This window comes from Nestor notabilis, unplaced genomic scaffold (assembly GCF_000696875.1).
Source record: "Nestor notabilis isolate BGI_N333 unplaced genomic scaffold, ASM69687v1 scaffold4789, whole genome shotgun sequence".
Classification (NCBI taxonomy): domain Eukaryota; kingdom Metazoa; phylum Chordata; class Aves; order Psittaciformes; family Psittacidae; genus Nestor; species Nestor notabilis.
In genome coordinates this window covers 109,394-122,302 of record NW_009943127.1, presented here as the reverse complement: position 1 = coordinate 122,302, position 12,909 = coordinate 109,394, and the positions used below count along the sequence as shown (strand labels likewise).

The 12,909-nt window shown below is 40.4% G+C and overlaps 1 protein-coding gene across 1 annotated transcript in view; it reads right to left on the bottom strand.

Annotated features, from left to right (window-relative positions):
• The window catches only part of UNC5C (unc-5 homolog C (C. elegans)), a gene marked incomplete at its 5' end in the record, with an annotated part of 87,822 nt that overhangs the window by 66,475 nt on the left and 8,438 nt on the right, over positions 1-12,909 (bottom strand). The window contains one exon of the mRNA XM_010021743.1: positions 2,897-3,040. Within this exon, the coding sequence (XP_010020045.1) occupies positions 2,897-3,040 (144 nt within the window). The remainder of the gene's footprint in view (positions 1-2,896; positions 3,041-12,909) is intronic.

The window sequence follows — 12,909 nt, the reverse complement described above, 5'->3', positions numbered from 1 at the left end:
AGGTATGGCTAGTTATGCTACAGTTTATCACCAGCTTCAGGTATTAAGATAAATAATAAAGTAACTTAAGCAGAGCACTTTAAATGCTCCATTCACCCCTCACCTTTCCTAAAGGTGTCAGTGCTTACCTTTTGTACCAGTTAAAAGTGAAGTCTGTGTCAAAGATACAACTAGAGCTGCAGACAGAGCTGGAGAGATGGACTCTTCTGTCCCTCTTAAATTTTGGACATCCTTGATTTTCTGGATTAATAAATACTGCATGAACCCTACCTTGCATTCCAGTCTCATGGCACACTGTGTAAACATTAGAAGACTTAACAGATGTGCTTAAAGTTTATTAGGAAACAACTATTATATTGCCAGTTCATATTCAGTGCTCTGAAGTCAAGGCTGTGAATACAGACAAGTCTCGGTATATCGATCTTAAGGTCCTTTCCAACCCTAATTATTCTATGATTATATGACATCTGAGTCCACAGTTTAAAACAGTGATCTTGTAGACGAAATGACATCCTGAAATAAGGCATATACCCCACATTATATGTCTGAGTCCCTAAAAACGCCAACCTGAGCTACCTGAGAAATTTATAGAAATCTGCGAAATTGGAAATGGACAATTTTGCAGTGAATGAGCTTTTGCTGCTGTTCGAAAATCTGCAGTTTGAAGGCCTTCAACCCTTAATCCCAAGGAGCCTAAGTGATTTGCCTGCACCACAGCTGTCCTAGAACCCCAAACTGATGAACAAAAGGTAAAAAAACTTCAGTAAAACACAAGGCTTATTTGAGTTACAGTCACATAAAACTCCCTGGAATTTATTTACTGTTCTAAAAAGGCCCACCAAGACTCTAGAAAAATCACTGAACTGATTGTTCCTCTCTCTCCAAGACATGGTGAGAAAAAGAAGCAAACTATATTTTGAGTGCCTTCAACAGAAATTTGGATACCTGGGAATAAATGCCAATTGATGTAAAATAATTTGCATACACATACAATGATTATGTGCTATATAGAAATTAAGTGTATAGGTACAGCAGTGCACAGAAGTTACTTAACCATAAAATGAAATACACTCTGACTTCTAAACTGGGTTAATTTCATGATCATCTGTCAAGGGCTATCTGGCAGATCATGAAAATCTACTTAATGAGTTAACTTAGGAGTCATAATCTAAAAAACCTGTTCAAACATTGCTAAGCCTCTCTGAAGTGCTGACTGCTTAGAAGAAAAGAAAAATGAAATAGCTCTCTTTTGTTTCAGCACAGAAAAAGAAAATCCTCAAAGTCTTGTAAAGTTTCCTGCCATGGGAAAGCACTATGCACGTATGTAATGACATTTCTAATTTTTCAGGAAGACAGTCTGTACAATAATTTCAACTCCCCTTAACCCTGGGGAAATTCTTATCTGAGGTTAGTCCTGTACTTTTAGTCCTCTATTTCCAGTCAGTTACTCGGACTAAAAACATTCAAAAATGGGTATTTAAATTGAACCTTCGAGATTTGTATCTGGATGTTTACACAGAAGATAACTCCTCTTTAAGGATTTAACCACAAAATACTTTTTCAAGAACAAAAGGAAAATCAAGCTCTCAATTGAGAGTTTTAAATGACATAGAGTCCTCCCTCTAACATGTCTGTGAAAAGCTTTATTTGGCTGGAAGAACTCTCCTATCTCATTATAAATTGTTAGGCACAAAAGTGCAGGAAATGTAAGTATGCTGCAAACCCAGCTTCTAATGACTTTTTCTCACAAAATCCATTTTTGCTGAGGTGAAAACAGTGGAAGAGATACAATTCCAGACGATATATTTTGTTCCCATCATACAAAGCAGGATTTCATCATGTGAAAGAGAAATGGGAGTCCCCAGTGTGACTACTCAATTACAGAGAAAAGCATCTCTTTGAAAATTAATGAACATTAAATATTTGTACAGTCAGATGAAGATCTGTTTTCAAGGAACTGGTTGCCCTGTGTTCTTGGGGTCTAAGCTGGGAATGGTTCAAAATAAATACTGAGGTTAGTAGCCATGAATAACAATGATGAATTATTAAGGTTGAGATGACCACTTTCAAACTTGTACTACCAATCTGATTACATATGTTAAACACACACTTGTTTCTTTGTTAAGGAACAGCAGCTTTATTATGTGGATGCAGAGATACATATTTTATTTGCAGAAAAGGACCTGGGGCTCCTGGTGGACAACAAGTAGACCAAGAGTCAGCAATATGCCCTTGTGGTAAATAAGGCTAATAGTATCCTGGGCTGCATTAGGGAAAAGTATCGCTAGCAGGTCGAGGGAGGGGATCCTCCTGTGCTCAGCACTGGGGAGGTTATACCTGGAGTACTGGGCCCAGTTCCACTTTTTCACTGTGAGGGTCACCAAGCATTGATGCAGGTTGACCAGAGAGGTGGTGGGGTCTCCTCCCTTGAAGATATTAAAAAGCTGCCTGGAATCAGTCCTGGGCAACTGGCTGTAGGTGACTCTCTATGAGCAGGGATTTGGACCAGATGACCTCCAGAGGTCCCTTCCAGCCTCAAACATCCTGTGACTCCATGAAATGAACAGCTGTCACCTCATTTCATAGCTTACTTTGGTAATATTCCTATTCATTGGCTTCAGACATTTTTCTTGAGAAATATAACTGCTATACTCAAGAAACACTGTTTTTGATGCTTTTCCCACACACAAAGGAGAAGAATGAGATTTTGCTCTTAAGAACAGTATAAACTGAAATCCTTAATGCTTCTGAAGGCTTTAATTCTAGTACACATTCATAACTGCAGAAAATACAAATCCTAACTCATTGGAAACAAAATCTCTCACTCAGAAGGCAGAGACTCCCCTTTTCCTCACCCAAACAGCATCAACTCAACATGCAGAGCAAAGACACTCACATGCAATGCGGACATAGGCTTTCCGGCTCTTGGTGGTGCCTGCAGAGCTCCAGGCAACACACTGGCACCAGTAATCTTCAGGACCAAAGAGCTCCTCCACTTGCTGGCGGGAAATCTCAATGCTTACCTCTCGGACAATCAGACCTGTCAGGGTACAAGTAATGCTGGTCAATATTAGGCTTATGGATAGAAAAAAAAAGTGTAGGTACACAAGTCGGCTTGCAAAGTTGTGAGACCTTACAGCTCTCTACCAAAATCTACTCAGCAACATTGACTGTCATAAGGATGTGAAGGAAAAACCCACCACTCTGTCTGCATAGTAAAAGAAGTGGGTGAATGAATAACTAAGCAGTGCAATTTTGACTTTATCATTTATTGCATGTATGTTAGACAAGCAAGAGGAATAGCACCTCATCAAATACCATGTACCATGTCCCTCGGACAATTTACATGAAGTGACAATCCAGCCCACTTTCAGTTTCATATGAATATCATACAATCCCAGAGTCATTCAATTTATATTACTCCTTCAATCCTCCACCATTTCATCTCCTTTTGCTAGATAGATACAGCACAGGGAGAAGTCCTGTTCACTCAGACACTGAACTACCCAGGAAAATGGATTTTACCATTGCAGAAAATGTCCCAATACTCCGCAAGGATGAGCGCATGGGCTGCAGTACAGTTATTGCAAACTGCAGTTTGGGGACTATTATTGTCATATAAACTGCAGATAGTGTGGTATTTTTCAGGTGATTTTATAATACAGTACCTGATGGTCCCCCTGGCCCTGTCCTCCATAACGCGTCACAGCGCAACCCCTCCTGAAACCCACAGTTGCACCAATGATGACAGTGACCCACTCGCTATTCTTCCAATACTTGCCCACATTTCCCACACTGTGCTCTCTGTCAGGAAGCTGTTTTGTGTCTTCTAAGTGCAAGGAAATATTGTGGTGCCTCAGACACCACTGCAAGAATCGTTGGTAATGTGTTGATCTTCTAAAGACAGCAACTGTGTTTCATACTGACACAACTCCTTTCCCTGCCTCAAAATGCTCCTCTTTCCAGCCATGATACTGGGCAGGGGTGGGAGAGAGTGCTTACATCCTTGTCATCATATTCGGTCTTTGTTGTCAATGCCAAAGTATCAGTAAACTTCTCCTATGTGTCTGACACTAGAAAGCACCATCACCATTTCAAAAACACACTCTTGCAAACAGCCTTGAATATATAAATCCACATACAAATATTTTGTTTAGTGAGGCTGATTTTCTTTTTCCTTCCAGAACTGCCAGGAAACTCAACTGAAAGATCCTTGGATTACAGCATGCACAGTTTGCCCCAACACCAAACACCAAAGGGAAGGTCCTTTTGCTGAGCGCAGACTTGAGCCCGTGGAGACCAGCTACCCTCAGCCTCCTACCACACAGCTTATTTTGTGATATTCATAACGTGAATGCTCCCAATTGTACAGCATGGCATGTTCCTCAAGTGCTGGAAACCAAGCCAGTCCTTTGATTTGCTCCAGCCTCACACAGGCTCCATTCAGGGAGCCAACGATTAATTATTGTTTGTACACAGTTGTGCACTGTCACTGAGGCTGCATGCTGTTTGCATCCAAAACTTGGTTAACAACAGCAGAAAGGAATTAATGCATGTAATACCATAGACTTCTCTGGTGGTAATGCCTTCTAATGAGGTGCATTTTCCTGCTAGAGACTACCACAGCCTAGCTCCCTTCTTACTCCATTATCCTTGACATATTTAGCCATTGAATAATCAGCTACTTTTGGGGAAACACTTCAGAGCTTTTCTCCTTGAAATGGAATACTGAGATTATGGCAACTGCATTCCACTCCAAAAAATGGAAATCAAAGTGGTGCATGGGCATTTGATATGCAGTGAACACTGTGCTACAAACTTGTTCTGCTTTGATGAGCTAATTTGGCTCCAAAAGGGGTCTGAGGGATAGTTTTTGTCCTATTGAGAAGAGCATGAAGAGGGCGGGAAGAGAGGATGTACATTACATGCATAAAAATAGTTATATTTTCCCAGTATGACTGCTGCTGGCCTAAAGATTACTTCGGTTCACTTCCAGTTTTTATAGCACTAGCCCAGGGAGCCTTTGAAGGTTATGATATTATGTTTTTATAATAAGTCTGATTATGACAGAGCTTGATGGAGCAATGAACTTTGTTACCTGAGGGCTAAAGCAAGTAGGCTCATAATAACAGTACCAGTTAATAAGGATTATGAAATAGTCTTAACATTCAGGACACAAACACCGTTTTCTGATAGTCTGTTGAAGATACAAAACCATACGATAAGGAGTTCCCATTGAACACACCAGCAGAACTTTTTATCTCTGACTTCCTGAGACACTTTCTAATTCAAAATAACAACCTGCTCTAGGTAATGTCTTCTGGGACAGCTGTAAAGTACTGATAGCTTTCAGGTTATTCAAAGTAATTTGGTCTTTGATCTTTGAGAAATATCAGCAGTTGTGCCATGACCAGAGATGCACACCTTTACATACCAAATAGATGCCCCTTCTGTTTACAAGCAAAAAATATTGTGTCTTTGTCTCCAATGTAAACAATTTTTCCTTGAGTTCAAAAAGTATCAAACCAGTTGATGATGCCACGAACTATTCCTTCCCAGCACTGCCCATTGCCACCTCATTTCGCTAGCAGCCACGCTGATTTAGGAGAAACCTCTCACCAGCTGCAATGCACCCAGCCTCAGGCTCTGAGGTAAGCACAAACGGATGTGTTCCCTTCTTGTACCAACTCCTTCTGCTACCATACTTCAACATAACCCCTAACAGAAAATCCCTTTCTAGGCTAGATTACAGAAAACACAGTTTGCGGAGGTATCTCAGACGGCAACTGCCTTGTTACCAGCTGACATACTGCTGTACATCAGATTTCACAGGGGAGCTGGTACAGTCTGTCTGCTTTCATTCAAGAGCGTATCGCTTATCTACCTGAGGTGGGAACTGAATGCAGGACAACCCTCGTATGATGATTTCAAACAGAGATCTTCACCTTATCCCTGCCAAAGCTGCTTCTGTTTCTACATCAAAGAACAGTAACTGGAGTCATTAAAAAGAAAAAAAGCCGAACAACCCATGTCTCAGTATTTCCAAACAATGTGATATGCTGCGCCTCTAGTTCAGGCAACTGTTTATTGAACTGTTTGATTACATGTGAGTGTGCAACCTCTAAGTGCAAAATTAGAAATCACTTTATAAAATGAGTCCCTATATTTTGCCTAAATATATGTAGGACAAAACAGATTAAGAGATTAGCAGTAATTTAACCTATCTGGTATTGGCCAGTTCTACTTTGCCACAGAGCAAAGTAAGAAATTGTCACCTTCTCACAGAGAATATCTCCTCCACCTTATGTTCTTTGTTAGAAATATGTTGAATTTTTCAGTCTAGTTCCTCATATGGCTAAGCACTTGAAGATATGCAGCATAAATGTTTTCTTACAACACTTGAGTAAGCTGCATATTTTCAGAATTAATACAATCACATAGATGGTGGCACAATCCATCAGAAGTCAGGACCTTCCTATTTCAAAGCAATGCAATAACAAAGACAGTGGCAGCTAGAATGCTTGACAGGTCCCTTCTAATGGGTATAAGTACATAAGGAGCTGACCAAAGGGATATTCCAAACCATATGATGTCATGCTCAGCATATAAATCTGGGGGAAGAAGGAAGTGGGGGTACATTTGGAGTTGTTATGTTTTGTCTTCCCAAGTACCCATTACACATGATAGAACCCTACTTTCCTGGAGATGACTGAACACCTGCCTGCCCATGGAAGCGGTGAATGAATTCCTTGCTTTGCTTTGCTCATGTGTGTGGTTTTTGCTTTACCTCTTACACTGTCTTTATCTCAACCCGTGAGTATACTATCCCCCATCCCACTCAGGGGACTGAGCAAGCAGCTGCATGGGACTTAGTTGCTGGCTGGGGTTAAATCATGACAACCAGTCTAGGATACCCTCTTGCCCCTAATAGTTTTCTGTCCAGCTGAGGATGGAGCTCACAAGACGACTCAGGGCATTTGGCATAATCAGTCTACAATTATGTCCCAGTCCTGTGAATTAAATAAGTTCTCCATAAATGACAAATTTTGCATATTTAGTAGCACAGCATATACAATTACTCATTTCAATAAAACGAATGTATCTCTGGGACTAATACAAGTTGGGCTCTGCAAAGGAGTACGAAGGAACCAGAACTTTACATATTTCTGTATTTGCACATTAATGAAGGATTAATGGGGGAAGAGAAGCAGAGGGAGCCTTGTTCAGTCTGCCTACTGCTAATGTGTGCAGCCAACTAAGCACTGGGGAAAGGCCCTGGCTGATGGTATATATCAAAATAAAATTACTACCCCTCCTGGAGCAAAAGGAAGTCTGAAGGGGGAATTGTGCCTTATATACATGGTCTCTTATTATAAGTTGTATCCTAGAAACATAATCAAGCAAAGACACACTTCATTCACATGGTCCCCAAGTGCTTAACGTAGCTGTCTGTACAAATTGTAAGGTAGATTATCTGGTCTTCAGAGGCAGAAATGTTATCTTTTTTAATGTATGCAAATGTAATGTAATTGTATGATATTATGGTAGATTATTAGTAACTGCAGTAATAACTCAAGGGTTCCACATTGCACCCTTTGAAGTAATTGGCAAATCTCCCAATGATTTTAATAGGAGCAGATTTGCCAATCAGACTCATTTCTTTCTAGAAGGAAACAAAAACGTCTTACAAGGTTCTGCAACTGCATGTGACTGCACAAGACAATAAATGATCAGAGTAAACATCTGAAAACAGAAGATTATTATCAATTAATCAAATGTAATTATCCAGCCTAGAGTCAGTCTAGGTCACAGAGTTAGTAGTTACACCTCACTGGGCATCATCCTGCCAATTATTTTGATGTATTCTGGCTGCCATAAATGTTCTACATTTTATATTAATACCCCACATGTGTGAATATATTCCTCAGGATTTTGATAGAGCGATTTTTGTGGAAGTATTATATTGGCATGTGTTTGACTCTCTGGCACAACACTAAACAAGAGCTATTTAGTTGCAAGACTAAACTGTGCTTACAAACTCTAAGAAACTGCATGGATAATTTGTTTATTTTCTCTGTAAGTAGAAGTTCAAACAATTTCTGTGCCTTTGTGGTTTCATTTGCCCAAAAGTTATTTCATTAATTAGTAATCACATATGCCATAAAACACATCTCTCAAGGAGGCGGAACTTTATGACCTACTGGTCTGGAAAAAGACATTACTGTAATACATGCATATAGATTGCAGGTGTATTGCAGCCACTGTAAATAAGTATGGAAATACAGCCCATTTTCATGCAAGTAACTTACAACCCTTTACAAGTCCAATTTCTTGAAATCAGTACCCAGAGCACCTCCCCAAACCTGATGCTCAATGCTGTTGGCTCCCTCCCTGCTTAAGACAGCTACAGACTACACCCACTGCATGTATCCCCAAACCTCCCTTCCTGTGGTGTGGTGGGGACACAGAGAGTAGGGATGGTGTTTCTTGATGAGGTAAAAGAGGTTTTGGGAAGTCAGAAGCAAAACAGATCTGGGGTAAGGGGATTCTTCTGCATGTCCATGCAGCGCATGCTGCTATAGAATCGAATTATATGGCATGTAACTTAGAAAACCACAGTGTATCCCTACTCGGATCCTCAACCCAGACACAGAAAAACACGGTGGCTTGCTCAGTCCTAAAAGAAATCAGTGCCAATCAGAACAGCCCATACTTTCTGAGCCACAGTTCCTTTTCCTAGCTATGAGGAGTAGGAGAGGGACGCGAAGAAGCACTTTATGAATGTTGCTCAGTCAGGACAGGTTTGAATGACGTAAGTATACATATTTTTAAATGCAAGATGAGAGTGGAAGGAGAATCCTGACACCAAAAATGAAAACTGGAGTTTCACAGTAATTTCAGGAGGGGCTGAGTTATCTCCATACTATTTGGCAAAAAGTATGAAAGCATTTTCAGTTCTCATAGTCCCCATCTGTCTTATATTTCATACAGAGCTTCATCCAAAAATCCTTAAAACAGCACCATATTTTTTGCTTCCTGAAAGTGGCCAAGACCATACTCCAAAGTGGTATGAGTGTAAACAGACTGAATAAAAGGTAAACAGATTGGTTTCTTATTATGCACTCCTTTGACATTAGATTGTTCTCTGATGGTAAAACTTAAGTGACCAAAGCCAAGAATGATGATCTTTTTACTTACCGACAGTCCAGAATAACTTGTCCGTTTTATTTAATCACTCATCATGGGTGCTATAAACAACCTGTCTCTGTAGCAGAAGGCTGATCACTTTATTTGGTGAAATAACCTCTATACAGAGGTAAAAATAAAATCAGTGCTATGTCAGAATTGGAATTTATTTACCCTCTTCCAGAGATGGATCCCTTGCAGTCAGAGAGTTATTCTGCTCAAATATATCAAAGTACTTAAGTTATGGAATTGAGTGTTTAAAAAATGAATAAATAGGCTATGTGCAAGTAGAACAGCTTCAAATATTAAAGTTCTTGCTGAGAAAAATGTACTCTGTGCATCCTAATGGGACAGAGATGATTGCATAACGGCACACTTTGCCTATAGCTTATTTTCTATACAGGGTATCTGTAATCTTAACAAAAGATAGATAGACAGATAGATATCTAGAGGAGGTTTAAAAGAGAAAACAGCTTTAACACCCAGTAATCCTTCATGCTGTGATTGCATGCACCTGGTTTTGCCTCAATACTGCTTCTCTGTAAATCGTGGCTGGCTGGTGACATGAAATGACTGCATGAAGATCACAAACAAGTTTTCACAAATATTAGCTTAAATATTTAAATTAAAGGCTTCCAGCTATTTCTGCTGTCTTAACTTTCTCTTTAGGAAACAGATACATTCTTAACTCAAATTAATACAGATGAAGGCAACAGCCTAATAAAGTCAAGTCTGCCTTAAAACTGATGTCAAGCCCCCACTGGTTTGCTTCAGTTAGCTATGGTATCTAATTACCAGCTAATGGCAGTGAGTTAAGCTAAAATCCCAGCTCCCCTACTATTTTTTAACTGACTTACACAAAAATTACAAAAGGCTGTCTTCAGAGGGATTTTACTTTGAACTGAAATTAAAGAACATGCATTCTATTTGAGTTTTATTTTCTTTTAGTGAAAACAAGTCCCATTAACATCTGAAGGACCAAGTTGCGTAAGATGCACAGATCTTGAATGATGGTGGAAAAAAACCCACATGCCCTGGTCCCTGCCAGCATGGTGGAGGTGGGCAGTACAGCCTTGTGGACTTGTCTCCTTGGGGAAGGTAAAATAGCCCCTCTGTTATCACCTCCTCAGGTCAACCTAGGCAGCTAATTGCTTTACATCACCCTTGAACTATTGCTGTTTAAAACCTTGCTTAGAACAGCATTGAATTGCTTGTTCTCAGCCTATAAACAGTTCAGAGACAAAGGAAAAACACCTCCTCTTTTTTTTTTCTTTCCCCTTTTCTATTCTTTTTTTTTTTTTTTTTTTTTTTTTTGCTAATGGAAGCTATTTTCTGGCTGATGGCATTTTTTGCTAATATGCACAAATTGCTCCAAAATGCTTTGTTCTCTTCCACATGTAACAACGTGTGCCTATTGTCGCTGCTTTCTTTTTTCATTTTTCCTGGTACAATAGTAATAATCATGCTGCAGTATAGCAGGCCTCCAAAGAAAACCTCATCATGAGCATATATTTGCGTTCAACCATGGGCGTCATCATTTCTGAACTCACACAGGCTGTGGTCTAGGGGCAGAAACAAATGCAAGTTGTCGCATCTTGACCAGAGCCATCCCAACATTAAGCAATCCCAAGTGGCGGTAGCCAAACAGTGCTCTGCCCAGCTGGTACTACTTACAGGGATCAGGAAGAAAAGAGGTTATCTGTATAGGAAAGCCTGAGTATGAGCTCTTAGCAGTTCCAGTTTTTGAGTCACAGCCCAGTCTTCCCCTTTTTTGGTTGAGGCACGTGCAGCTGAGAAAAGATGTTGGTTTTGGTACTGGTTTTTTTTCAAGGGCCAGGAAAAAAAAGTGCCAATGGTTTATGTTTTACTTCAAGCTGCAGTTGAGTCTTCACAAAGAAAATCAGTGCACTTTTTATTTCTGGTTCAGAGGATTTACATGCACTTTCTAATGATCTGGGCCTTCAGCAGTGGGTAATGCTTCCCAGTCCCCAGCTTAATGCTCATGCAAAATTGAAGCACTTTTGAGGCAGTTTAGAGCCTACAGATGAATCTCAATGTGCAGGCAAAAAGGAATAATGGTTGTTTAGCACTTCACTAGAAGAAGACAAGAAAATCATGAGGAAAAAAAAAATCTATTGATCTTCAAACATCTGGGAAGCCCACTGAGAGCATCTGAATTTTGAACAGTGTGTTTACATTCCCTTTTTGGAGGGGAGGGGAAGAAGGCAGGGAAATGAACAATAGATGGGTTTGTGTGTAAATTTTTATATAAATACATACACCAAGTTCTTTACGTTCTTGACTAACATACATGCACATATATAGATATATAAAAAAATGTATCTGCACATGTACTTATGTACCACACTCACTCTGTGTGGTTTTGAGAAGCAGAGACAATGTGAAAATGCCTTATTTCTGTGAAGTTGATGCGACCACACAGTTCTTTGCTGGGAACAAGGACAGTCACGACGTGACACAAGGGGTCACTGGGGAGCCTTCCTCAGCAGCTGTTTTCCTCTTTTTCAGTTCACGATGTGTAGACCAGCAGTTTGGGGGAGAAGTGTAAAAGCCCCACCATTTTTTGCTGTTGTTGTTGTTCTGCATGCTAGGGATAGCATTTCACAGCCGACTTAGGTATCTTAAAAAGAAAAACAGAAAAATGCAAGCAGCTGCTTTCAAAGCAGCTTTGTCCAGTGTGCTGTCAAGTGAAGTGACTTTCTCCAGACAGAGATGAAGCTCTGGGAATTTACTGACTGCTCCCTCATCCAGCATGTTTTCAGGGCTGTGCCAGGGCAGCAGTCAAAACACCAGCTCCTGAACACCATGAGATTTTTCTTAGTTTGTAGTGAATAAAAGAAGGCGGCATGCGAAAAGGCAGCCTGGGGGTCACAGAAGTAATTTGGTGCGCACACATTTCTGGATATGGCACAGCTCATGATCCCCGTCAGCTACAGTGAGACACCAGGGATGTAAGCAAGTTGCTCTGCAAATCCACGTGACTTGGGCATGAAAAAAGATCTTTCTCATTATGTAAGTAAATGCCACCAACAGTATCCCTGTAGTTCTTTCTGCCTCAATTTTTTATTATTATTTTTTATTTTTCCTGGGTACCCACTCTGACTGAATTCCAATACTGGTTTCCATCTTAGCTGGAGAACAAAATGATTAAAACTAAGCCCCAAAGCAAGCCCGATTCACCTCTAGGCATCATTACTCTTCAGGCCTGGCAATCCTTACTCCTCTTCAGAGGAGGGCATGGCAACCGAGCCAGGTGCAGTGTCAGCACTTGTTACAGAAACACCATTATACAAGTCACTGGGAAGCCAAAAGCAGCAATCAACTAACCAAGATCCTCTCTCAAATCAAAACCTGGGAGCAAATAATAGAAGGCACTGCGAGGGCTTAAAGATCAGTATTCAGGGGGAAGAAGAGACATAGAAGAGTCTGACAAAAGACTCCTTTTCTGGTCTCACAATCAAAATATGAAGATGGATGAGGGATGAGAAGTTATAAGGAACTGTGAAAGGCATCCCATCAAAACCTGATGAGGAAGAGCTGTACATAACTTTGTAGATGAATGGCAGTCCTGCTGGTACCTACCATATCATGCTGCTCATTTATGTACAAATCAGGAATGCATGGGAATGACAAAATGAATACAGGCAGTGAACCTGCAAAGGCAGCACAAAATCAGATCCTGTACGGGTCAGAGCTGCATGT